Raw genomic sequence first — 26752 nt, forward strand, 5'->3', positions numbered from 1 at the left:
TGAGCCCAGGTGATGAACTCCTGTCTCAACTGAAAGGAAAGTCCTGAGAATGACTAGTGGAGATCTTCCAGTCAAAAGGCCCTGTAGGACCTTAAGGTGATTCTGGTACTTTTCATAACTATTAAGTAGAAAACCCGCAATGTTCACAGTCATCTTTAGATCCCTAGAATTATTTCTAGGACTTCTGTCCCTCTAAAGGTCATCCCAGTCTTTTGGGAGGGAGATGATCACATTCTTTCTCTGTTTGGTAAGCACATGCAATTACTTGTTGATTGACCTACACAAGCAACAGTGACTTCTAAGCCAAAGTTGGCTCATGTGTAAAACAGTGACATACCTTATTTATCTTGCCTGCTAGGAGGCAAGAGGTGAATCAGATGATCTTTTGAGGGCATTTCAAACTCTAAATTAAAATTAAGGGTAAATGGAAAGGCCTGGAGTAAGAGGTCCTGCACTGTTCAACCATTTACCCTTCAAAAGGTCCAAAACACTTTTGTTAATTGTCCCTTGCAACTAACACTCTCCTTCAGTAGCAACAAGGTTAAGCAGAGTTCCAAACAGGGCCAGATACTAAAGAGTTAGCAAACATGGAATTTAATAACAAAAGCTAATACATAAAATAAGAAAAACAATTTGTTTCAATAGCACCAGGAGAGATGTATTATCCGTCCATTTTTTACTACAAATCTTATTTGCAATGAGCTATGAACAAGAATAAGTCATACAATCATCTTATGGCACATTATATACAGTATTTCTATCTACTTTTAGATTAGATAATTTATATGCTGTACTTTAAATATTAAGATAATTAAAAATTCAAAATTAAAGGAATTTTGACTGCGCTAAATTATACATTCTTCAGGGAAAAGCCTTTTTAAATGGTATTTGACCTTCAAAGCTCAATCTTCTATTCGCCTCTTCTTTTCCTAGCTCCACTCTTTTTCTTCTTAACACTGAAATATGGGCAGGGTGGGGGATACAGACTGTACATCAGAAAAGAGTAACAAGAAAAATGTTGCTTTATACCCGATGCTTTATTTTATGTCTCCTTTTAAAAACTTAAATGTTCTTTTTCAGCTTTTAAAACAAGTCTCCCTCCCCCACTCACCCATGAGCTTCCGGGGGAGCAGACCTCAAACTTCACTTGTTTTTTTTTAGGCCTTAAAGGGGTGGCAGAAAAAAGAGCTATCGCAAAACGCGAATTAAAACCATTTTCTTATTTCGAAGCTCCCACATTCTGCCAGTTTGAAAATACCTTCTAACCCTTTCTTCTTTAATGACTTAGGTGCCCATAACCTCACGGTACTTAAGCCACAGAGGTACTGCTGCTCACAGTTCTTCAAGCTACACTGGGCACAGATTGCCTCCCTGCAGCGCAGCTCCAGTCAACCTCTTGCAAGGTTCTTTCCGTCGGTTAATTGCAGGTTGGGTTCCCGGAACAGCATTTTCTTTCAAGGATTATCGCTCATCCACCAGGCCTGAGCATTCCGCAGCCTCCTCTGCGCACTTTAAGCTCCTCCGGGCATCAAGTCCTCGCGGGCGGTGAAAACAATCTCCTCCGCAGCGTGGACGCGGGGTATTTCCCGAGGGTTCAGCAGGGGTCCCACTGTCTCACTCTCTGTTGGTGCGAAAAGTGACCGCGGTCATGCAGTGCTCCTCTGTCCTCGTAGTCATGCGACCCTTCGTCCATGCAGTCCGCAGCACTTCCTGCGTCGCCTGATAATCCACGACCCGCACGAGCACCGATTTGGGTGGCGCTGCTGGGTCTAGCGGCTGGGCTCCACAAGGAGCGGTAATTCTCCCGCCAGAAATTCTCTTTTGTCCTTGAAAGAGGTAAGGGCAATCTGGTTCGTGATCGTGGTTCTCCCCGCTCGCCTGGGGAAGATCCTCATCACCGGCCACCTCTCCCCCTGCAGGGTTCGCTTGAGTTCCCAACCACCTTTCTGGATGCAGAAGAAAGAGCACTTTCTCTCGCACCCAGGACTCACAATCCAAATTCTTTCTGGCCGGCGGTCCGAGGGCCGGACCTGCAGATCTGTCCTCCTGGGAGCCTCCCAGGCTTCCGCTCGCCACCGCTGACAAGGGATTCCGGGTGCCGGGAGCCAGGGGAGCCTCGCGCCCCACCTCGCACAGAAAGGACCGGGCGTGCCCCTGGCTGCTAGGGCAGTCCGCAGGATGCGCAACCCCCTGGGACTCCGGGGTCCCCATCCTGGCAGGAGGATCATTCATAAGTTAGTTCTTTCACCAGTTCATGCAGCTGCGCTCTGGGAAGCGCGGGACTGGCAAGCCCTGGGCGTGGCCTCCGAGGCAGGTCTGGGACTCCCGGCCCGAAGAGCAAGAGATGGAATCAGCCTTAGGCGAGTTTATCTCTGAACCCCGCCTCCTTTCTTACCGGATTTCCAGCCATTCAAAGATAGACTGACTTCAGTCCGAGTGACTTCTCCTTTCCACCCGGTCCTAACCCTGCTCCTTTTGTCGCATCTTTGTTTCTAACCCCTATGACTTCTCAGCTCTATCTTGTTTCCCCACCCTTCCTTTTTTCTCCAGAGCCAGGTGCAAATGATACCTTACCAGGGAGTCTCACAAATGCTCAAAACAAAGTGCTTTCTTTCCAGGGATACTCTTCCACATGAAGAAACAGAACCAGGAAATTTGTTTTATCTGAGTTAATTCAGTTCTCCTGGGAAAAATATTCATGTCCACTCCAGATCACTGTGCTGTTGAGGTTTTCTAATGTAGGTCAAGGGGTGAGACTGAAGAGGTGAAGCTTTTAGTTTGTCCTTCCTTTGAAATGCTAGGATCTGTGGGACAGTGGTCACTCCAGTCTTCATTTTGGTTATAATCAATGTTTATGTCAGGAAGGGATCGAGTGCTTTGATGTAACACAAGCTAAAGAACAGAAGTAAAACAAAAACCGCTAAATGAAGTTCTTCAGGATTTAAAATTGTATAATTTTATTTGTGTTGTTTCTTGTTGTTGTTGTTTTTGTACTAGAGATTGAACACACCTGCTCTTAACCACTGAGCCACATCTCCAGTCCTTTTTATTTTGAGACAGGGTCTCACTAAGTTGTTTAGGGCCTCACTTAGTTGCTGAGGTTGGTCTTGAACTTGCAATCCTCTTGCCTCATTCTTACAAGTTGCTGGATGAACAGACATGTGCCGCAACACAGGGCTTTGTCAGTTTTTAAGGAGTTTGCTCCATCCACCCCTCCTCTTTAACCCCGAAGTTAATATCAACACAAGTCTCTCTATATATCTAGGGGACAGACTTTTGGAATCTACCTAAAAGGGGATTGTACTACTCTGCCATACTAATCCCTGCTTAAGGTTTATGGGGAAAGCTAGTCAATAGAAAAAGAGAGCACAACTTTATGATTTCCTGTTCATTCTTGGTAACAGATGTTCCCTGTTTCACTGATTTAGAAAAATGATTTAGAAAAATGACTACAATGGTGGAAATTTCTGCATGTATATGAAGGACTAAATAGTAAGGTGAGAGAGATATTGGAAAGGAAGAACCTTTTGATGTCTGTCTGCCAAATTATATAAAAATTATTGGAGGAAGAGTGAAAAAAATACCAGATTGGATTTGGCTGATTAGATGCCTGCTCTTGGGCTGGCTAGTGCTAAGTCATGATTTACTAAATTCTTCAAGTGTTTTAGATGAGAAATGTTCTAAGCATTTTCTATATTTAAACTCATTTATTCTTTACAACATAGTAAGGTAGTACCATTTCTTTGGCATTTTTGAGAATTTTGGAATAGAGAGAGATTAAGTATTTACCCAAGGTTAAACACTCATGGGCAGAGCCAGGATTTTAATGTGTTCCGATGTTTGCTTCTTAATGACCTCTAAATTGTCTAGCTATTTTGAGACTATGACTTCAGATCCTTTTCTGTTGATTCACTTCACCTGTAATTATTGAGTATGAAATGTCAGCCCCTGTTCTAGGTGATGGGGACATATGGAGGAACAGGTCAAATTTGCTTAACTTCTTAAAATTTTTATTCTTAAATGTACATACATCAAACACAGAAATCAGAGATAATAAATCAACTTCAGTGTACAATAAAATCACCAGTAGATCAATGCCCTACCCTACTCTTAAAGATTCTGTTCTTATAGGATTGGGGTAGGGTTTAGAATACTGATTTTTAGCAACACCACCACTAATTTCAATGCTAGTGGTCCATTGGGCGCTATACAAAACCATAAAGAAGAGAAAATATCCCCCCTCTTATAGTTAACAGAAGTTGAATATTGCTCCTTTACCATGATCTTTCTGGTTTACACCTACTTTAATCCTCTCATTCCCTAAATAAAAATTAATGATAATCCTGTCACTGAGTTGACCCCACTTCTTGACAACATTGAATCTAGTACTGGCTCCTGCCTCCTAAAGTCTACTCTAGAACTATCAGCACAAATCCAAATCCTATAAAGAGACACTTTCGCCTCTCCACTTAATAAAATGTCCCAAAATTATTCAAGGATATATTCTTGCCTACTGAAGCAATAAAAATTAACTTATTTTTCTTTAGTACAGGTGTGTTCCTGCTCATTTTTGTTTACTAGAATGTAAAACTTGTCAATCCAGAAAGCAAATAATGCCATGCCTCCAAACGAAATAGGAATGTAGGTTGGGGCAGGAAGGCAGAAAGTGAGGGGGGCAAACTGGGACAGAATGGACTTACAATGTTTGGTTAAAATAGCTTGAGGTGGCTCTGGCATTAGGAAATGCAGCAATAAATCTAGTGAATGAACATATTAATCAAATGAAATAATTCATTCATAGGGCTTCACTTTTAAAACTTAGAAAATGCTCCAGATAGGATGGTGCATACCTGTAACTCTAGCAACTCAGGAGACTGAGGCAGGAGAATCTCAAATACTCAGTAACTTAAGTGTGACCCTATCTCAAAAATTTTAAAATGAAATCAAAAGGGCTGGGGATGTACCTCAGTGGTAAAGCACCCCTGATTTCAATCTCCAGTACCAAAACAAACACCTTAGGAAATATAGAATTGTAGAAAGTAGAGTGATGAAGAAATTTTCTGTTTCAACATATTGGCTACAATTTGTATTTCTGTGTCTCTTCCAGAGTTAACATGGCACTATTCTATAGGGCTCCTTGGTACAGTGGCAGATTAGTTGCCAATCAGTGCCTTTGGCAACAGAATTCATAATTCAGACAATACTCTTTCCTTCAACAAAGATTCTTTGGCACACTGTTATTGAGTCAACTGGTAAATAAATTTGTCTAAATAATATTTTTCAACTTTCAACATTAAAATTCTGACATGTTATGACAGGTTGTGTTCACTCACATATCATTTTATGTGGAAATAGGTTAGTGGTGGTTCTCAACTCTGGTTGTACATGAAGCTCAGGCCTCAGCTGATACCAGTAGATCAGTACGTATTACATACGGAGAGATCACATCAGAGAGGATGCCAGAAAGAATGTTTGAATATGTGAAATAATTCTTGAGAAACTAATAATAAGGATGACTGCATAATGGAACTTATTTATGGGTTGCTATATGTGTGTTTATCATGTTTTACTGTGTTATTTTGCTAAGTAAATGCAAAAATTTCTGTAACGAGGGTTGAGAAGGCAAAGCTAATGGACATAAAACAGTCAAACTTTCCAATTTGTCAATAAGATTAGGCTATGTTGGTATTTTTCAAACTTCATTGTGCATTGACTCATCTAGTAGAATATTTAATGGAATAACTGTATCTGGACTGCCACAAAAGATTTTGGCTTAATTGGTCTGGACTGTGACTTGGAGTACTGGCATTTTTTAAAATGTTGTATTTTTAAAATGTGGTTCTAACAGACCGCAAAGTTTGAGAACACTGAAGTAAGTTATCTTTAAGGCTCTGAAACTAAGTAGTGGAAAATTAAGAATAAAATATATTGAAATGTTGCACTGTATCCTATAAATATGTAGTTACTGTGTTCATTAAAAACAAAAATGCATATAAAACAACAAATAGTGATAAACCTACATATGCAGTAGAATACTACTCAGCAATAACAAATAATGAATGATTGATTCACCCCATCTTATTCTGAACAAAGAAGCTAGACAAGAAAAGAACTTGTATTGCATGTGCTTATTTATATAGGAAAAGAGAAATTGTAGCTAATCCAGAGGGACAGAAAGCAGATCAGTTTTTGGCTGGGTATACAATGGAACAAGGAAATGGGCAGGAGAGGACAGACTACAAAGGTTCTTGACAAAGCATTTGGGATGCTGAACATGTTCATTATCTTTGTGAGGAAAAAATTATCGGACTGCACAAATTAAGGATGTACAAGCAAAGGTAACTGAATTTTTTATTATTGCTCTTTTTCTTGATATTCTTTTGATGGACCATCGTTGTTTGAATGCCTGGCAAAATAAAGACATATATAATTAATTTTTAAAAAGGAATTAAATGTACATAAAAGATTACAATTTAATAAGCAGATTTTAAAGTAAATAAATTTTGTAAGGGAAATGTCACACTGTTCCTTGAATGAGAGCTAGAGTCATTGAGAAAGACTATAAAAAAAGTGAAACTGTATCCAGATTGGTTTGGGTAGTTTAGAAGCTACAGTAACCCACTGCCATGGATTGAATTGTGTCCCAAAAAGTTCATAAACTGAAACCCTAACTCCCCATGTGACTATATCAGGAGACAGTGTTTTTGCTCTCATACTCTTTCTCTTTCTCTCTTTGCCATGTGAAGAGAAGGTAGCCATTGGCCAGCCAGGAAGTGAGTGCTCACACTTACCCAACCCGCCCATGTTGGTGCTCTGCCTCAGACTTGCAGCCTCCATAAACTGTGACAACATACATTTCTGTCGCTTAACCCACCCAGTCTGTGGTATTTTGTTATGGCAGCCTGAGCCAGTACACCAACTCAAATTCACTTAAGGAAAATAAGCTTTATCATAAGGATATTAGGAGCTCAAAGATTTGTGAAGGAAGTGGAAGGATTAAACTTTAAAATATAGAAATCGACTTTGTTACAAGGGGCTAGCAGGTTGGCACAGCAGGAGCAGTCTCATAGCAGGTTCCCTCTCTGGGCTGAATCTGTAACTTTCTCACTTGTCCTTGAGGTACTTAGGAGTCAAAATTCCATTCAGAAGTAAACTGACTGAGTTTATACCCTCTGCTTACCCTTGGACAATGCAGGACAATAAAAGAAAGAATACAGTTGAAAAAGCCTTTGGGGACAACTTTGTCTTCTATAAGGAAAAACCAATCACCTGGTAATAAAAACTATATAATTTATTACAATTTGGATATGAGAGGGATAGTTAGGATATTCTAGAGGAGGCAGTTTTTTTTCTCTTTTTGATGCTGAGGTTCAAACCCAGGGCCTTATACCTGCTTGGCAAATGCTCTATCACTGAGTTATTCCTAGATAAGGTGATATTATGAGTCATAGTGCAATGGTTGGTACAGAAGTATATGAAAAGAACAGCTATATTCTTGACATTTCTTTTCTCATAAATCAAGTGATGTCCATGTTTTTATTTGTTCTCATAGTTTCAACTGCAACCTGTTTACTGATGATTCTCAAGTTTATATCGGTATGTATATTCTAGATGCTGCTTCATACTTCTTCTAGTGTTACAGAAGATAATACTATTGTCTCCAATTGTCTGGAAGAAGGATCATACTTCTTGCTTTTTTACCTTGGAGCTTGCAAGGTACTTCTCGCCCCCCTGATGCTGACTGTTGCCATACTCTCTAATCCCCCAAAACTACAAAAACAAAGATAGACTCTTAGGCATGGCATCAAAGATCTTCATAATTCTACCCCAACTAATCATTAAATATGACTGAATGAGTTCATAAAAGAAGGACCCAACAGCCTAAATGAATACAAAGTGGAGGTTTGAGAGCAGTGTGAGGTTATTCTATATCAGACGAGATCAGGCGTGTCCAGGGCGGTATGACCGTAGGCAGGTTATTCTATATCAATAAAATCTAATCTGATTATGAATAAACCTCAAAAACTGCAAACCTTCAAAATGAGAGTTTAACTATATTTCCTTCACAACTGAGATTCTCATGACCTGAAAAGACCAGACTATGTAAAGAAAAACAGTATTGGGCTGAATCAGGAGCTCTGGTTGGCTCATACCACCTTGGGAAAGTTTCCAGTGTCTCCCAGTCCCTATTCTCGACTGTCTGGTATAAATAATACCTACTTTGCTTCCTTTTCAGGGTCATTATGAAATTCAAATGAAACAAATTTTCTGGTAACCCTTTTTAAACTATAAAGCACTTGTAAACTGTAAAACGCTTGTAATTTAAATTTTTAAAGCTCATTTGTTTGTAGAATTCAGAACCCACTGCATTTTTTGTTGTTGTTTATCTCTTCCAGGAAAAGTGCAGAAGTCGATGTCTTCAGAAATGAGAACCACACTTATAATTGAGGATAGAAGAGCAAACAAATATTGGTTAATAAGTTGGGGGGAAAGAGAGAAAGAATGGGAGAAGGGCAAATATGTGAATATCAAGCAGTTTACCAGTCCAGTGATCTGTCTGGGCTGAGATAATTTTTTAAAAGAGGTATCTTTGGTTTAAATTTTGAGAAACCAATGTGCATGTTCTTGAAGAAGAGAGAAGAGGCTTAAATTTACCAGAGGCTAACTTTCTATACAAAACATAAATGGTACATCAAAGTTCTTTCTCTTCATAGAGAAGGTGGTAACTACTCTCTAAGATGATGTTGGTGAGACATTTTGAAATTCGAGGTTAGTTAAAGAATAGTACATTTCCTGGCTGACAGACAGATTTGACTCATATAACCCTCTGAGCAGTTAAGTAGCTGCTTGAAAGAAATTTTAAAATTGTAATTCAGTGTCAGCTGTCTGCCCTTTCCAAGGCATTAAAGTATATTCATCATAACGTCTCCAGTTAGAGATCAAGTTTTAAGATCAGGTGCTCTGACAGAATATGAATAAGCAACTTACTAAACAGGATATTACATCACCAGTAGTGAAATCAGCATTTAATGATGATAAAGAGCCAATGTGTTTTAGCCCAAATCCATCTAGAGCATAAGTTTATCTCTTTCGACAGCAGCACGTAGTATTATTAGAAAATTTAACATTTGACTCAGTAAAAGTAAATATGTATTAAATTTTTAACTAAAACAATTAGTAAAGTAGATGTTGCAATCTTCATATCCAATCAAGGTAATTTTTTCCCCATTACATCCCATTAAATGATGAACATCCTTCAATTAGGTTAGGGTTTGACAGTTGTGGGAGTACTCAATATTTTATATCTTTAGAGATTCCATACCTTAAATATTTAGCTCCATATGAAGATTTATGAACATGTTATCAACAAAGGAAACGGGGGTGGGGTGGAAAAGACTGCTGTTTAGCAAGTTTGCAAACAAGTTGATCTGGAATGTCCATCAATTCAAAGAAACTGTTAGTAGTAATCCCTCTTATCTCGTATTCATACTTTATAATTCACCCCTCAAGGGCAAGCCTTGAGTTGTTATTAGCAAACCCTGCTCACCCTGTCTATTCCCCTTTCTTTCTCAACCCCTGTGCTAAGGACAATCTTACGCTATTTTCTTATTCTCTCAATTTTGTATTTCTGACTACTACTCTTTCTTCTGACCATGCTTTCCATCTCTTTTATTCTTTCTCTGTACTTCCTTGATCTTATTACTTTACTTACTACTTACTTCACTTACTACTTATATTTATCTTAGTACTTTTCCCCTTTGAAGTCTTGCGTCCTCTCTCTTTCCACTTCTGTATTCTTTCTCTGTTAGATTTCCATCATCTACTGCTGACAATCTTGTCTCTTATGTCTGGTTTAAAGTTTTTGAATAGGGTTAGGCACTGTAAATTCCATACTCTTTAATAATTAATATCATGGGGTTACCAGTGGAAAATATAAGAAATGTCTAGTCAAGATGACAATAACATTTTTCATGTAATATTTTGCATTAAACTCATGATGACTTCTGTTTCAGTCACTCATGTACAGATTGAAATGCCTGCTAATCTGCACTATCAATGGTTTTTTTTTGTATTAAAACATGAAAATAATTAAATGGTGTAAACAAGCAGCTGTATACGCTTTACCTAGATTCATTAATTATTAATTATATCACTTTGAATTTTTTTTTCTTTATTTCTCTTGCTCTACATACACACACACACGTGCACACACATACAGCGGTAGATACATTTGTCACTAAGAACCATTTAAATTAAGTTACAGAAAGCAGACTTTACTTATGAACACCTCAGCATGCATTTAAAATATTAACTCCTGTGTAACTACTTTACTCCATCACATCTAAGAAAATTAACCTTCAGTCATTGATTATCATTTAATATAGAGTACAAATTTAATTTTCTTAATAGTCCTCAAAATGTATTTAGATTTTTGTTCCCCTGAAGGGTTATAACTTAACAGTTAAGTATCTTTACTATCTTATAATTTAGAGTGAAGCACTAATTTTTTTTCATGATACTAGCTTTTCAAAAATTCAGGCCAATTGTCTGATAAAAAGTTCCACTTATGGAATTTTTCTGATTATTTCCTTATTGTCAGATTTCAGTTAAACACTTTTGATAAGAATCCCACATGGGTGATGTGTTGCACTTCTGGTTGTGTCACCTTGGAAGGCAGATGGTGTGAGGCTGTTCCAATGTTATTCTTGCTAAGCCATTGGTGACCCCTGGACAACTACCCCTTATAAGTAATCTGTAAGATGAGAATTTGACATTGTGTTACTATCCTGTTTTCCAACATCCATTAATTGGTTGGCTTTCAGATTCATTGATAATTTTTGCCTGAATCAATGATTAAATTGGTTACTTCAAAACAACAATTTTCTAATTGTGTCATCCTTTCTGAATTTCTTAATACTCTTCTCTAAAGAAGAGCTTTTACTTGCCACCTCACTTCTGTTTTCAAATCACTGTGAACTCAAGGATGTATTTAAAAATCAGTTTGTGGCATAAGCCTGTAATCCCAGCAACCCTAATGGCTGAGGCTGGAGGATCTCAAGTTCAAAGCCAGCCTCTGCAACTTAGGGAATCCCTAAGCAAGTTAGTGAGATCCGTCCCAAAATAAAAAATAAAAGGACTTGGAATATGACTTAGTCCCCTGGGTTCAATCCTCAATACAAAATAATAAAATTTTAAAAAAATTAAAAACAATAAAAGTATTTATTATTTAGACCTTGGATCAATTTGCTGTTTATTCTGGTAGAAGAAATGAAGTATGAATCCAATTTTATTTTACTTTTTTCAAGTAGCTATCCACTTGTCTTATTGCAATTTATCTAGAATTTCATTTTTACCTCAGTGATTTGACAGGACACTTATTCTGAACTTTCCTAGGTACTTGTTTACAGCTCTGCATAATTGTGTATCATTAACTATATTATTTAAATTATAGAAAGTTTATAATATTTTAGCCTTTGTGGAATTAACCTCCCTTTTGCCCTGCTTTTTCATAATTTATATTGGTGTTCTTAACTGTTTATTTTTCATGTAAGCACTTAAAGAACCTTATCCATCCATAGAAAGAAAAAAAAAAAAACTTTCATTTTTTTCACCAAATTGACAGCTTTGTTATGTCAGGTTTCCTACTCAATAAGAAGTCTTTCCGTGAACAATGGGAAAAATTTTAAAGACCTTGTTTCCTGCTTTCATCTTAAAACTGAAGATAAGGCAAAATAGACTGCTTCAGTTTAAGATCTTTGATATCTGGTAAAAATTTTTTAGAATTAATCATGATAATACTTAAATCATCACTATTATAAAAGACTGATGTCTCTAATTTCTAAATCTTGCTCAGAAAACTTCTTAGTATACATAGAATTCAATTCACAACACAAACTAAAATAAATTTCATATTTAATTAAAAACAAAATTCCAAAATGCTAAATTTGACTAAGTTTAACAAATAATAGTTTAAACTTCACCCAAAAATCAAACCAGTAGATTCTCAGAATAAGACTTAACTCAGCAAATCTTGCATGGAATATAATCTTACTATAATCACTTAAAAAGAAAAAAAAAATCAGTATGAACTGACATGAAAAAATACTCAAATTATATTGAGTCAAAAAGCAAGTTGCAAAGCAATATACACATACACGTACATGTAGCATGTTCTAATTTCATAAATAATAATATATTCATGTATTTTACATTATATAATATGCACATATTTATGTGTATATATCCACCATGGGTATATACATTGTATATACTATACATATATTCACAGACACATGAACACATACATACAGAATTCTAGATGGAAACCCAAACTGTTAGTAGCTATTATTGGTTAAGTGGCAAGCTTGTGAGACAAGAGATTCACTGTTTTATATATACAAAATTGTATACTATAAAATATCTTAAAATTTTTTTATTTTTTATTTTTACAGACTGCATTTTGATTCATTGTACACAAATGAGGTACAACTTTTTATTTCAATGGTTTTACACAATGTAGAATCACACCACACCATTCATATAATCATACAAATACATAGGGTAATACTGTCTGTCTCATAATGTCTTTCCTTCCTCCACCCCTTGCCACCCCATTTTCCTCTACACCATTCAAAGTTCCTTCATTCTTCCCTCCCTACCCCCACTGCCTCCCCTCGTTATGTATAGTCATTCACTTATCAGAAAAAAACTTTTGGTCTTTGGTTTTTTGGGCTTGACCTATTTCACTTAGGATGATATTTTCCAACTTCATCCATTTACCAGCAAATGCCATAATTTTATTCTTCTTTATGACTGAGTAATATTCCATTATATATATATATATATATATATATGTATATATATATATATCACATTTTCTTTATTCATTCATCAGTTGAAGGGCATCTAGGTTGGTTGCACAATCTAGCTATTGTGAATTGAGCTGCTATGAACATTGATGTGGCTGCATCACTGTAGTATGCTGATTTTAAGTCCTTTGGGTATAAACCAAGGAGTGGGATAGCTGAGTCAAATGGTGGGTCCATTCCAAGTTTTCTGAGGAATCTCCATACTGCTTTCTAGAGTGGCTGCACTAATTTGCAACTCTACCAGCAATGTATGAGTGTGCCTTTTCCCCCACATCCATGCCAACACTTATTATTGCTTGTGTTCTTGATAATAGCCATTCTAATTGGAGTTAGGTGAAATCTTAGGGTGGTTTTAATTTGCATTTCTCTTATTAGTAGAGATGATGAGAACTTTTTCATGTATTTGTTGATCACCTGTCTATCTTTTTCTGTGAAGTGTCTGCCAAGTTCCTTAGTCCATTTATTGATTGGGTTCTTTTTATTTTTGGTGTAAAGTTTTTTAAGTTCTTTATAAACTTTGGAGATTAGTGCTCTGTCTGAGGTGTGTGTGGAAAAGATTTTCTCCTACTTTGTAGGTTCTCTTTTCACATTATTGACTTTTCCTTTGCTGAGAGAAAGCTTTTTAGTATTTCCAATACTGGGATGGAACCAGGGGCACCATATCACTGAGCTATTTTTTGAGGCAGAGTCTCACTAATTTGACAAAACTGGCCCTGACCTTGCAATCTTCCTGACTCAGTCTTCCAAGTTACTAGGATTAGAGGAATACACCACAATGCCTGGCTACAATTTTAAAAGAAAAGAATGTAAAAAAGAAAAGAATTGATACAGTAGAAACTTAAAAATCCTTAAAATATGTAAAAGTTTTTAAAGCATATCTAACACTCTTAGGTGAAAAATCTGAAATATTTGCAAAAAAAAAAAAAATAGACATTTCTCAATAGGCAAACAGTACCTTCTAATGCACTGGCAAGAAAATACAGCAAGGACCCAATAGACATACAGAAAGAATTTTTAATATTTGCAAAAGAACAATAAAATGATGACAATATCCTATAAAAAGTCAGAGACACAAAAATTTTAATAAACACAGGTGACTCCAATCAAATTGTAAAGCATTTCCATTTATTGTTTACAATGTAGAACAAAGCTACTCATCCAGGGCACAATGAGGTCAAGTTGGCATAACCGTGAGAAAGTTCCACATTATATATCAAGATTTTATAATGTCCATATACTTTGATGTGGTGATTAAGCTTAGAGGAATCTTATGAAAAGAAATGGTTCAAAATGCAGCTAAAATTCTAAGAAAACCGGAAACAACTCGAAGTTCCCTCTATTGGGGAATTATCTGGAACTAAAACCTGACATCTAGTGTTCGCTGTGGTAACTGCATGTTATTGACTAAACGTCAGAAAGTCCTGTGGCAATGCCTTTTAACTGCGTTTAAAACCTAAAAGCACGTTTTGCCTTGGAAATTAGATCTGTGAGTGAGAAAAAAAGTTTCCTGTAGTCCCCTAAGAGGAATTGTTAGACATTATCTGTTCTTTTCATAATTTTTCTTCTATTACAAGAGAAGGAATAAAGGGAGGTGAATAAAAGTTCCCTCAAGGAGGGTGGAGGGGGCAAAGTCACCCAAGAAATGCATACATTTGGGAAAGGGACACCAGCACTGCTGAGGTGGGTAAGGAAGAGGAGAGGCCAGGAGTGGCTGCTTTCCCTCTCTTACCATATTCTTTGGGTGTAGCATACCGATCAGAAAGTGACGGCCTCTCAGCGCTTGGGTTTTACAGTTGGAACAAAGTTTGCGAATCTTGGGCAGTTAGAAACTTGGGAAAAGTGAACTAGGGTGTCAGTTCTAGCCATGCTGATGAAGAAAAAAGTCCATTTGTATTTTATAACTCTAAGCTACTTTTATTTTCCCCACATTTAATTTTAATGCACCCATCACAGGCAAGAAGGAAGGAATAATCATTGTACTTTGGGTGTGTTCTTCCATCTACACCTTTTCAGAGATAAAGAATACCAAACTTCAGGTGTGTTAGAGACAATTTATAGAAATTTAACATATAATTATGTCCTTTCTCAATTCAAATCACAAAAATTATTAAAAATTCAAAACAAAGAGAATCAAATGATGTATTTTTGATGAGATTCTATTGTAGTGGATGTGTTAATTTCCACCCCAAATCACACCACCTTGCTCCCAAATTTTGAGAAGATTAAATTCTCAGTTGTTCCTTTTATTTCTCCTCGTCAGATCTCAGGCAGAGTGAATACCCATTATTGATAAAATACTTAGTGGTTTATAAAAGCTAGTGGAGATCCATCCAGAACACACAAGACAAGTACATATCTCAGGACAGCTGAGTGTGTTCCCTTTACTGACTCCTCTTAACATTATGCCTGGCCATGGCTGCACCATAAAATACTTGATGCTGTTTACCAAGGGCTCATCTCTGCTCAGTAAAAGTCATTAAACTGTTTTCAGAATTATTTGCTTATCTCCGTACTCTCTCTTTATCTTCAGTTAAATCTCAAATAGATTATGCATACTTTTCTGCAATATTTAAAAAAAAACTATTAGCAATCACAGTTTTCTAGGACTCCATGGAATTTCATCGAATGATTGTACTATATATATTTAATCAGTGACTACTTCACGTATTTTAAATTTGCCTTTACAAAGATGTAATGAATAGCTTTTGTATAAATCTTTGTATACTTTCTATTACAACAGTAAGACAAATCTTAAGAGGTAGAATCGTTAGGCCAAAGGAATGTCATTTTCTATTATTCCAGGCTTGTTTCATATTCATGAATATCTATTGCACTATTACATGCATACAGAAAATTGCATCTTTTTTTTTTTTTTTTTTTTTTTTTGCAGTGCTGGGGATTGAACCCAGGGCCTTGTGCTTAGGAGGTAAGCACTCTACCAACTGAGCTATCTCCCCAGCTCATCATGTAATATCTTGAAGAGCTTTCACAAGGTGAATACACCTGTATAACCCATCCAGGAAAAGAATATTTACAAAAATCCAGAAGCCACATTCATGTCTTCTTCTAGTTACTGTCTTTCTGAAGAGTAACTAATTCTTGACCTCTGAAACTGTAGGTTAGTTTTACCTGGTTTGAGACTTCATATAAACAGAATCACACAATTTGCAATCTTGTTTCTCGCTTCTTTTTGGTACATGTATTTAAAATATTTGATGGTGCAATGGAGACCGCTCATTCCTCCTGTATTGTTGACCTCTAGAATAATTTCACACCTTTGACCATCCCTGAATCTTGACATTTTTCTCCTCTCTCTTTCACAGCAGTGGCGTTCCTCCTATCTTCCAACTGCTCCTTCTTTTATTACAGAGCCTTCTCCTTCACTTGCCTTAAATTTTTGATGTATTTGAGGTCCAGATCTGGGCGATTCCAACCAGATTTATAACCATGGTTACCATCTACACCCTAATGTCTCCTCCTAAATATATATTTGTGTCTCAGACAACTTCTCTGAGCTTAAGACTCAAATATTCAACTCGATCTCATCTTTTGCATGTTTCAAAACTCTACATTCCAAACATTTCCCTGTTCCCAATTGTCCCAGACCTGGCACTGTTCCAGTGTTTCTGATCTCAGTGGAAAAATACCACCAGCTATAGGTTTCACAACATAGAAGTCAACTTGACATTTACATCTCATTATACCCTACAGCCATTAAAATTACTAAGTCCTGGCAACTTGTTCTTCTGAATAGCTTGGGTAACTGTGAACTTTCACTTATCATCATTGAGAACAGTCAAGTCTAAGCTACTATTATCTCTTGCCTAGATGATAGCCTCCTAACTAATTTCCAAACAAATTAATATTCTGCGTAAAACTCTTCATGGGTTTGTATATTACACTGAAGAATTTCTTTGAATCAATATTTAAAGCCCAGTTGATCTAGTCACTTCCGACTTCTTGAGTCTCAGTCTCACTCTTGTTCCCTCCTTATTCTAAATATTTCTCCACACATTCCTTAAAAGGGTTTGAAACAGGCTTGGAAGTTGAGAAATCATACCCAATATGGTTACCTGGAAGATATAAGTAAGAAAATAAGGTGATACATGCAATTTGATAGAAAGAATTTTTTAAAAATATGTGTTCCATTTGGGGGGTAAAGGTGGAGGTGGAGGTGGAAAATCCAGAAAACAATGAGATAAAGGATAATCACCTTCAAAGAGTTTCAAGCTGATTAAAAGGTCAATTAACATAATGACTAATAGTATAGTGTAGTTGCATGGTTTAGAATCTGACAAACTCAGGTCATGGTTATGATTCAACCATTTAAAGCCTGCATAACTTCTGGTGAATCACAACATCACTAAGCCAGAATTCTCACAATAAGAGTCTGCCTCACCGGTCACATAGATTAAGTTATGTACATCTAGTATTTGGTAGAATCAACATAGTTAAATGCTAAATAAGTGCTAGGCAAATTATCATTAAGAAAAAATAAGGCTAAAATAATATTGCCATATATTAGGCAGGAGTAACCCATGCTTAATCAAAGCTAAAGATAATGAGCATCCCAGGGGCAAAAATTAGACCATGTTCTCCCAAGAGGTTTATGAACTCCTATTACTTTGTACTCCTCCCTCTGGCACCAAGGATCAGTTTCCAGGTAACCACTGACTCAGAATGACCTAAACATGTTTGCACTCTCAAGAAGTCTTATTTTTTTTATTAAAATGCACTCTGTGTAAATCAGTTTATTTTCCTTTCTCAGAATAACAGCCAAAATTCGGATTTACCCTTACCTTTGTGGCCAGGATTTTGTGAATCCTGTGAGAATAAGACAGCAAGGTTATCTATATGGCTAAGTCAACTTCAGTCAGTCTAGACAAATCCAACTGTTGTGTTACACCTGTTTTTATTGTAAATGCAGGACACAGTTTGTGAGGTTTATCTCTTCCTTTACTATCCTTGAAAAATACACATATATGAGCAACTGAAACCCAAATAAAAATAAACCATGACAGGCATAGGAGAATAAATTAATTTATTATTTAAGCATTTATATTTCCTTTAAGAAAAGGATATGCAATTTAATGAAACAAATGATTTGAAATCAAAATTACAGAGTTTTGGCTTTGCCTTCAGCACTGATTGTATAGTGTATAATCTTGACAAAGTCATTTATTTTCCCTGGACTTCAAATTCTTCTTATGTAATAAGAGGGTTAAATTGTATTATCTTATCAAAATTCCAGTATGTGTATGTGTGTGTATCTATCTAGCTACCTATGTATATTTATATGGTATTTGTATACACCCATATGTACCTATAAAGTTCTTTTTATTTAATGAAAAAGCATATTATAAGTAAGGGAGCTGGATAGAGGATGGGTAAGTTCTAGTCCTACATTGCCATCTGTTTATAGCATTACAATCCCTATATTTTCATCCATTCAAGGCAACTGAGAAGTGGGAAGCTATTGGAAATGCAAATTCTCAGGCCTGACCCTATACTTACTGAATCAGGAACTGTGGAGGAGGAACCAGCCGTCTGTGTTGCAACTTGCCCTCCAGGTGATTTTGATAAACACTAAAATGTGAGAACTACTGCATTGAACATTCCCAGAGGAGAACTATTCACTAGTGTCATAGGCATAAGCAGAGAGCCAAATATTAAAGAGGAAAATGCAGGACACTCAAGAGAACTTGGAGCAGAGGTGGTGGAACAGAGGTTGGTGAGACACAGCAGTGAGGGAGAAAGAGTTTATGAGAATAGGGAACTGGTGTGGTTGTGAAATACAGAGCAGAGGCCCAAACGACAATACTACAGTACTAGCCACATGCTTCTGTGTTAAATAATTTTTTCTCATGCAACCATTTCTGCCTCTATGCTAAGAATTGCTGGCTTTAGAAATTTCTTCCCTATAGTGAATCCTAAAGGATAAAGAAAACTCTGCTCTTAGTCACAGCTATACCCCTGATTGCTACAGTTATATACAGTAGAAACCTGAGGCAAGAACAGCCAAGGCTTCTCAGATGATCCTGTATATCTTCTCCAACCTCTTGACACTAGGTTTAGTTCTCCTCTGTTGGCAGTTTACAGTGTGTTTGGGAAAGCAAGAGAATCCCTGCAGTATCCCTGGGCTAAAGATGAACTTGGCCAGAGAAAAGTATGGGGGTGAGAATAAGCCTATGAAAACGACAAGGCAAGAACTCAGCATGGACACTCTTGAGGAGATTTATAGATGCCACGTTGTCATCCAGAACATTCCCCTGAGAGGGGAATCCCCGACTTTGCAACTTCCTGGCTAGTGTGATGGCCACCAGCCGGCTATAACCTTTCCTGCGATGATCGGGCAGGGTGTAGCCATGGCACATGGTGGCAAACTGGTCTGTGATAGACCAGGATACTGGGTTTCCCTTGTCATCACGGACACACACACTGGGGAAGCAGGAGATGAGCTTGGTAATGTACCGGAGACACTGCTCATTGCCGCCCCTTGACCAAGTGCGGTTGAGGAGATCAGCATCAGCAACACTCAGGTAGGTGAGTCTTGGAGAAGACCCCGTTCTAAAAGAAATCAAGATGAAAAAAATATGAGCTCAGAATCATGTGACTATACATAACTAATCTTTCCATACTGACTCAATTGAATTGGCCAGAAAATAAAAACAAGTTGCTTAATATGCCAGGCATATGTATGTACTCCAGAAATGTTAGCTCTTCTAGGCCTCTTCTTAGGCTGCTCTTCTCCAGGTTAAATATTCTCAATTTTTCCACTGCTTCTCTTTTTTTATGGGCTGCTCCTCTGTACCACACTAATTCCAGTGTTACATGTTTCTAGGCATCTACTAGAATACTACATAAAACCTTTGCCAATAAGATAAAGTGACTGTAAGAATTTTAAGAACTGAGACAAATTATATAATTGCAAGTCTATGAAGGCTTATTGTCTTGGAATTTGATTTCATTCTTGAATTTACCGACATTGTCAAGATCATACCCAGTGAATATTAAGAGACTAATAATATAGTTCTATGATTTTTAAATTTTTTTTTTGTAGTTGTGTATGGACAGAATGCCTTTATTTTATTTGTATATTTCTATGAGTTGCTAAGAATTGAACCCAGTGCCTCACACATGCCAGTGAGCTATAGTCCCAGCCTTTGCTACGATTTTTATAAAGTACAATTTCATGCTATCTTTTTCTTAGTAGCTGTACAGTGCTAGTTCACATTCGAGGCATGCCGTCAGCTCTGGCACTAGGTCAATCATCTATTCGTTAAGTGGGGGGAAACCCAATTTATGGGATTTTGAAATCAGTTTTAAAAATGAACTCCAAAGCAAGAACAAAGAATTTTTCAGATGGAAATTCTGCTGCACACATTGCCAAGGTACCTGGCAAGGAATAGTTATATTAGCCCAGGAAAGAAACAAATACATAAATGGCATTATACCAAAATAAAAAGCTCTGCACAGCAAGGGAATACATTAAAATAATAAGAAGACAATCTTCAGAATGGGTGAAAATATTTATAAATTATACATCTATAATTTTATAGATGTTTATGTTATAGGTTTATATCTAGAATATAAATCAAAAATCTCAAGAGCAAAATACCCAAATAACACAATTTAAACATAGACAATAAATTTAAATAGATATTTCTCAAAATAATATATACAAATGGCAAACAGGTATGTGAAAAAAGGCTCACCACTATGAAAAAACCAAAAGATAACAAGTTCTAGTAAGCAGGTAGAAAAGGCAACCCTTGGTGGGAATGTAAATGAGTCAGTTATTATGGAAAACAGCCTGGAGGTTCCTCAAAAAAGAAAAATAGAACTACCATCTGATCCAGTAATCCCACTCCTGGGTATATATCCAAAGGATACAAAATAAGTATGTCAAAGAGAAATCTCCACTTCCATGTTCATTCACAATAGCCAAGAAATGGAACCAACCTAAGTGTCCTGATAAATGGATAAAGAAAATGTGGCAGCTCTACACAACAAAATACTACTCAGTCATAAAAATGGATTAAGTTGTGTCATTTGCAACAACATGGATGGAATTTCGAGACACAATATTAAGTAAAATATGCCAGATACAGAAAGACAAATACTGCATGATTTCACTTACCTACAGAATCTAAAGAAATTGATCTCAAAGAGAGAACAACTGTGGCTACCAGAGATAAGGGAATGTAGGAGAGAGTACCAGTTTTTTTAAAGAATTCTTATTTATATATACATTTATATATACTATTTAAGGATATAAAGATAATATTTATTTTATTCCCTTCAAAATAATCCAGGTGGTGTAAAGATATGTAGGGATATGTATTAAACAAGATTTTCCATGTATTAGTGGGAGGTTCTTTACAATTCTCTCAACCTTTGTTGTATATTTGAAATTTTCATAGTTTAAAAAACAGTAAAAAGAAAGTCTATTTGCTTTCTGTGACTTAAGGTGTCCATTCTTTAGATTTAGTCTTGTCACAGTCAATAATTCCTTCAGTATTTACCATAGAAGAGAAGGAAACTAACAATCACTAAGATGGGTACTTCTCAAGCACCTTGTTCATTCTTTTACAAAAAAATATGAGAAGATGATATTATATCCTAATTCTTGAGGAAAAGAAATTAAGGCTCAGGAAAGGCATTTAGTAAATGACAGAGCAAGAACCCCAAAGTAAGAGAAAAGAGCGAACAGATACAAACTACAAATGGGTTCAAATACTGCTTTCTTGGAGCTGGACTTCTTGGGATCATTTCCTGGTTCTAAAATTTACTCCTGTGTATTACTTTAAATCTATTAAAAATGTAATACTACAACTACTTTATAGGCCTGTGGAAAGGATTAAAGGGAAATATATTTTAAAACTTTAATTCTTTGCACTCAAAATCTCGACAAAGGACAATTATATACTCCTATTCCTAAACAACAAAAACAATCACAGTCATTTTGGACTCAGACAATAGATTATTTACAATTATGTTGGGGAGGAGGATACCAAGGATCAATTTTTCTATGTGCACTGTGAAAACGCAGGTAATCTGCTGGAGTCATGGTGCACGACTGTAATCTCGGTGGCTGGGAAGCTGAGGCAGGAGGATTCAAAGCCAGTCTTGCAACTTAGTTAGGCCCTAAGCAATTTAGTAAGACTCTGTCTAAATAAAATATGAAAAAGGGCTGAGGATATAGCTTAGTGGTAAAGCACCCCTGGGTTCAATCCCTAGTACCAAAAAAAAAAAAAAGACAAGTATTCTGAGTTCATTTATAAGTGTGGATAGAGACATTGATTTATTTTCAAGGAAGTTATGAGCAGTGAAGCATGAAGGAGAGGGAAAGAGTAAACACACACACACTTTTAGCACAAATCCAAAATGCTTAAATATTCCTAAATGATGCCAAGAACTCCAATTATTGCTATCTGGTTTTTCACAGCAGTAAGTCCTATCCTAAATGCAGAACTTGGTTTACATACAGGAAACTGGTGTCTGGCAGAAATGAAACAGGAGAAAAATGAACAGCTTTGAAGGATGTCAGCTTTATATCCAATTGCTTCGAATTGGCAACAGCTTTGGAAGCATCATATAACTCACTCTGTAGACCTGTGTAAAGACAGACAAAAAAAGATGGGCATTTATTTTAAAAAGCAAATTGCTCCAGTATTTGCATACTGAACATCATCAATACCACCAGGTTGCTACCTTGTATTATCCTAAGCGTACTACACACACACACACACACATTATAGCTATTCTCTATCTCATTTTCAATTTTCTTTTTGTGGAATTTTTGAATTCTCATCAAGTTGCCACCCACCATGACCTTTCATGGAAATTTATGTTGGAAATATTCCATCAGAATTTGGAATTTTGTTGTACAAATTTTCATTTGTTTTTGATTTGTTGGACAGATCTTAAACTCCTGCCGTAAGGGACAATGTCTTATAACTCTAAAAGTCTATTATTGACCATTAAACTAGAATCGTAAGAGTTTAGATTTGTTTGGTAAGTCAACTATAAAGTTTCTCTTTCAGCCTGTTGCCATATTCCCTATTACGATACTTAAGGTGTAAACTCAGTGTTGGTGAGATTTATCCTGAACTTTCTCAGATTCCACTTATTTATCATAGCTATACTGTAGTATTTATAAACCTTTATTCTGTGCTTATTACGTATAAAGCACCATGCTCAGGCACTGCTTCACAGTGGTACAGAAAATTGTGTGGTCCTTGTTCTTACTTAGCTTATCGTATGAGTCCTTGCTCCACCTTTCCAAATCCCCACTACTCCATCCTTTTCACTCTGAGTCTTGATTGATTATATCTTCTGGAAATTGACTTTCCTTCTTCCTTCATTTCCTAATGACTTATTCCCTCCCCTCTTGTGAGCCACTTCTCAGTGTGGCCTTGAAACTTCTTGAAAAATACATGAGTGGGCAGGCATATTGACACAGTGTGGTATCTGAGCCTAGGCTCCACACTCGGGGAGTTCAGCTTTAGAAAAGAAGTCTTCAAATTAATGCTAATGGCTAGCATCCTGTACTTTAAAATTCAGTTACAGCTAAGTAATTTGAAGGATTTTCTATGAGAAAAAAATAGGCATAACCAATCAAAGGTGTTCTCATAAACACTCTAATACAGCAAGGACAGAAAATGTATGGATATAGGTTTGTTCTTATTTGTGTATATCTGCATATATATATGAAATACCTATCTATATATCTGATATATATATCTATATATCTATATATATATATTAAAAAGGGGGGAAATGACTGCTTAACATATGTCTTGCACTTGACCTCACCTTGTATTTGAAAAACTTGGTCCCAGTTAATAACATCATGTTCTTCCAATAACTGTTGGTAAGCCCTGACATCTTTGTAGAATACAGCATAGGCATTAGTGTAATGGTCAAGGTTATCTGTCTCAGCCTAGGATAAAAGACATAATCATACAAACATGAATGTATCCTCTGGATAACCTGAATCCTAGATAGCTTTGGTATCCTTCGCTGGGTTGTGTCTAGCTAATTTTCTATTACAAAAATTAATCACCTAAAAACAAGCACGTGAGAATGAGGCTAATAGGCTGCTGTGAGAAATCTTTTTACTTTTCTTGATTCTTTTTTGGGGGTATTAAAAAGGTTCCAAGGCATTTATTTTACATTTTTCTCAGATTCTATTTATTTATAAAAGTAAAAATGGGCCAAATGTAGTTGCATACAGCTATAATACCAGCAGATGGAAGCTGCAGAAAGGCTGAGGGAGGATTACCCAAGGTCTTGAGTTTGAGTCTAGGCTGCACGACACAGCAACACTATCTCAAAAACAAAAGTGGGTGTATGGCTCTGTGGTGGTGCATTTGCAAAGCATAGGCAAGGTCCCCTAGCACTACACACACAGTTGTGTATGTGTGGTATCTGAGTCTTGACCTCTTGCTTAGGGAGCTCAGCCTTAGAAAAAGCAAGTCTTCAAATTGATGCTATTAAAATTATAGATTCTATGGCTGGCATCCCAAATTATAAAACTGAATTACATCTAAGTAATTCAAAGGATTTTCTGAGAAAAATTATATATTTTATACATAATATGTATATTTTATATATAAACACATATATTCTCAGGAAAGCCTTTGATATATATATATATATATATATATATATATACACAAAGGACAAAATTCAGTGAATACATCTCTAAGAATCAAAGCTTCATGAATCTCCTAATTTGGAGGACAGCATGCCTTCAATCACTAACTTCACTTGGGTCTCAGAGGAAGAATGGGACAAGTCTTCCATATTTATCTTCATGACCAATGTCATTGGTCCTAAGGAATCATCCACATAGTGGAAGCTAGTATGTATATGGTCACAGGTGCTTCATGCTTCATGCTTCTAGAGATGATGAAGCACTAAGGAAACACTTTTGGACTAGAGGTCTTCCATAGGTCTGACATTCTGAAACCAGTCACATTAAAAAGTAATGGTGAACTATGTAGTATATCAAGATAATATACAAGACTATATGGTCATACTATTCCCTTTACCAAATCTATTTTTTCCAATTGATGCCAATTCTTATTTTTATTTATTTGCCTTTCAAAACTTTACCTCTCTCTGTCTTCTGGTGATAACAGCTTTGAAGTCTGGCCATGAATCCAGTACCACTTCCTTTTGAAAGGGATTCCCACGATTTATATTCATCACTGCTCCATAAACCTGAGCCAGAGAACCAAGAAAGACAAACCAATCATAATACCATCTGTTTTAATTGCATATTACACTCTTTTTGTTCCAATATATAACCATGGCCATGAGATGGGAAATAAAAACATATTTACATACATATACAATATACACACATACAAACTTCTTACAGTTATCAGGGCACATGGAAACTGGTAAAGTCTACTAAAGCCTAAGAAAACTCTCCCTAAACCTAGTTTTTATAGCACAACAGTGAAAGATACTAAATTGATAGACTTACTAGGTGAGAGTTTGACAGACTGCTGAATGAACCAGACTCCGATGTATGAATTAGGGCCTGTACATATTAGCTGATTTTGAACCCACTATTCTATCCAAAAATAACTTGTAAAATGCAACTACCCATTTAACCCCGAATAACAAACATTGGAGGGCAAAACAAATCCAAATTAAAAATAAAACTTGCATTTATTTCAGATTTGATGGAGCAAGACTTTGTAAGCATTTCCTGAGGGTTGTATATGGGTCTCATTCAGTATTATATCTACAGAACCTGAAGTAGCTGATGGAATGTTTGGTGACTGATGGTATTGAAGCAATATTAAACTGTGCCTTTCACATCTTTTTTACCACTAAGAAAAATGTCTGTCCTAAGAAATATGTGTGCCCACAGAGGTGGGAAAAAGATACAGTGTTAACAAGGACTGCTGAGTTATAGGATGAGGTTCATAGCACTTTCATAAAGAATAAAAACAGAAATGAACTAATATCCATCAATGATGGAATTAAGAAATAAATTTTGTCATATTTATACTATAGATTACAAAACAGTAATGAAAATGAATCGACCATAGCTACATGGAATCACTATGAATCTCACACAAAAAAAGTTGTGCAAAAGAAGCTGAATATTAAAAAAGAAATCACTTTTTGTGTGATTTAATTTATTTACATTAAAAAACAGTCAAAACTAAATCATGGGTTTGGAAGTAAAGGATGGTGTTCAATTTTAAGGAGTAGGGAGAGGTAGTGGTCAGAAAGGAGCAGTGGGGGTTGAGAGAAGCAGCCTCTGAAGGAAATGTTCTTTTTCTATCAAGTGGATGATACACAGGTATTTACTTCACGAAAATTCACTGAGCTGCATAATTAGATTGTGTGCACTTTGTAGAATGTATTAGACTTCAATGAAAAATATTTAAATTATAAGGGGTTTGGAACCTACATTTTACTTCCATTATCGAGACCTTAACCCAAACTACACACCTAATTCAATCACCTCTTCTCAGTCTAGAACATAAAACTTGCTTCTATTTTACCTAATCTGGAATCTCCCTGAAATATTCTCAAAGAATGTGCCTTTCCATATGAAGTTTGGCTTATATGAATGTGTAACCTGGACTACCAAGAGTGCAAATCAAAGAACCAAAGTAACCTGAAGGGCCATTCTTTTTTTTTTTTTTCGGTGCTGGGGATCGAACCCAGGGCTTTGGGCTTGCAAGGCAAGCACTCTACGGACTGAGCTATCTGCCCAGCCCTGAAGGGCCATTCTTGTTCTGTTAATCATTAAATTCTGCAAATACCTGTCTTACATATACACAATGATGCTTATTAAAATTGTATCATATGAGGAGACTGTGCATCCTTAATGAAGAATGTAACCTAAC

At 36.4% G+C, this 26752-nt stretch overlaps 2 protein-coding genes across 2 annotated transcripts; both read right to left on the reverse strand.

Annotated features, from left to right (window-relative positions):
- Positions 1-596: 596 nt before the first annotated feature.
- Positions 597-2295, reverse strand: C7H6orf141 (chromosome 7 C6orf141 homolog). Its single transcript, XM_047558948.1, has one exon. It carries the CDS (start codon positions 2230-2232, stop codon positions 1615-1617), a length of 618 nt encoding a protein of 205 aa, XP_047414904.1. The 5' UTR covers positions 2233-2295; the 3' UTR covers positions 597-1614.
- Positions 2296-17956: 15661 nt separating this feature from the next.
- On the reverse strand, positions 17957-25096 carry Glyatl3 (glycine-N-acyltransferase like 3). Its single transcript, XM_047558843.1, has 4 exons — positions 24993-25096; positions 23688-23814; positions 22358-22484; positions 17957-19436 (listed from the first exon to the last, which is right to left on the reverse strand). Exons 1-4 carry the CDS (start codon positions 25083-25085, stop codon positions 19010-19012), a joined length of 774 nt encoding a protein of 257 aa, XP_047414799.1. The 5' UTR covers positions 25086-25096; the 3' UTR covers positions 17957-19009.
- Between the last annotated feature and the right edge of the window lie 1656 nt (positions 25097-26752).

Source organism: Sciurus carolinensis, chromosome 7 (genome assembly GCF_902686445.1).
Source record: "Sciurus carolinensis chromosome 7, mSciCar1.2, whole genome shotgun sequence".
Taxonomy (NCBI): Eukaryota; Metazoa; Chordata; class Mammalia; order Rodentia; family Sciuridae; genus Sciurus; species Sciurus carolinensis.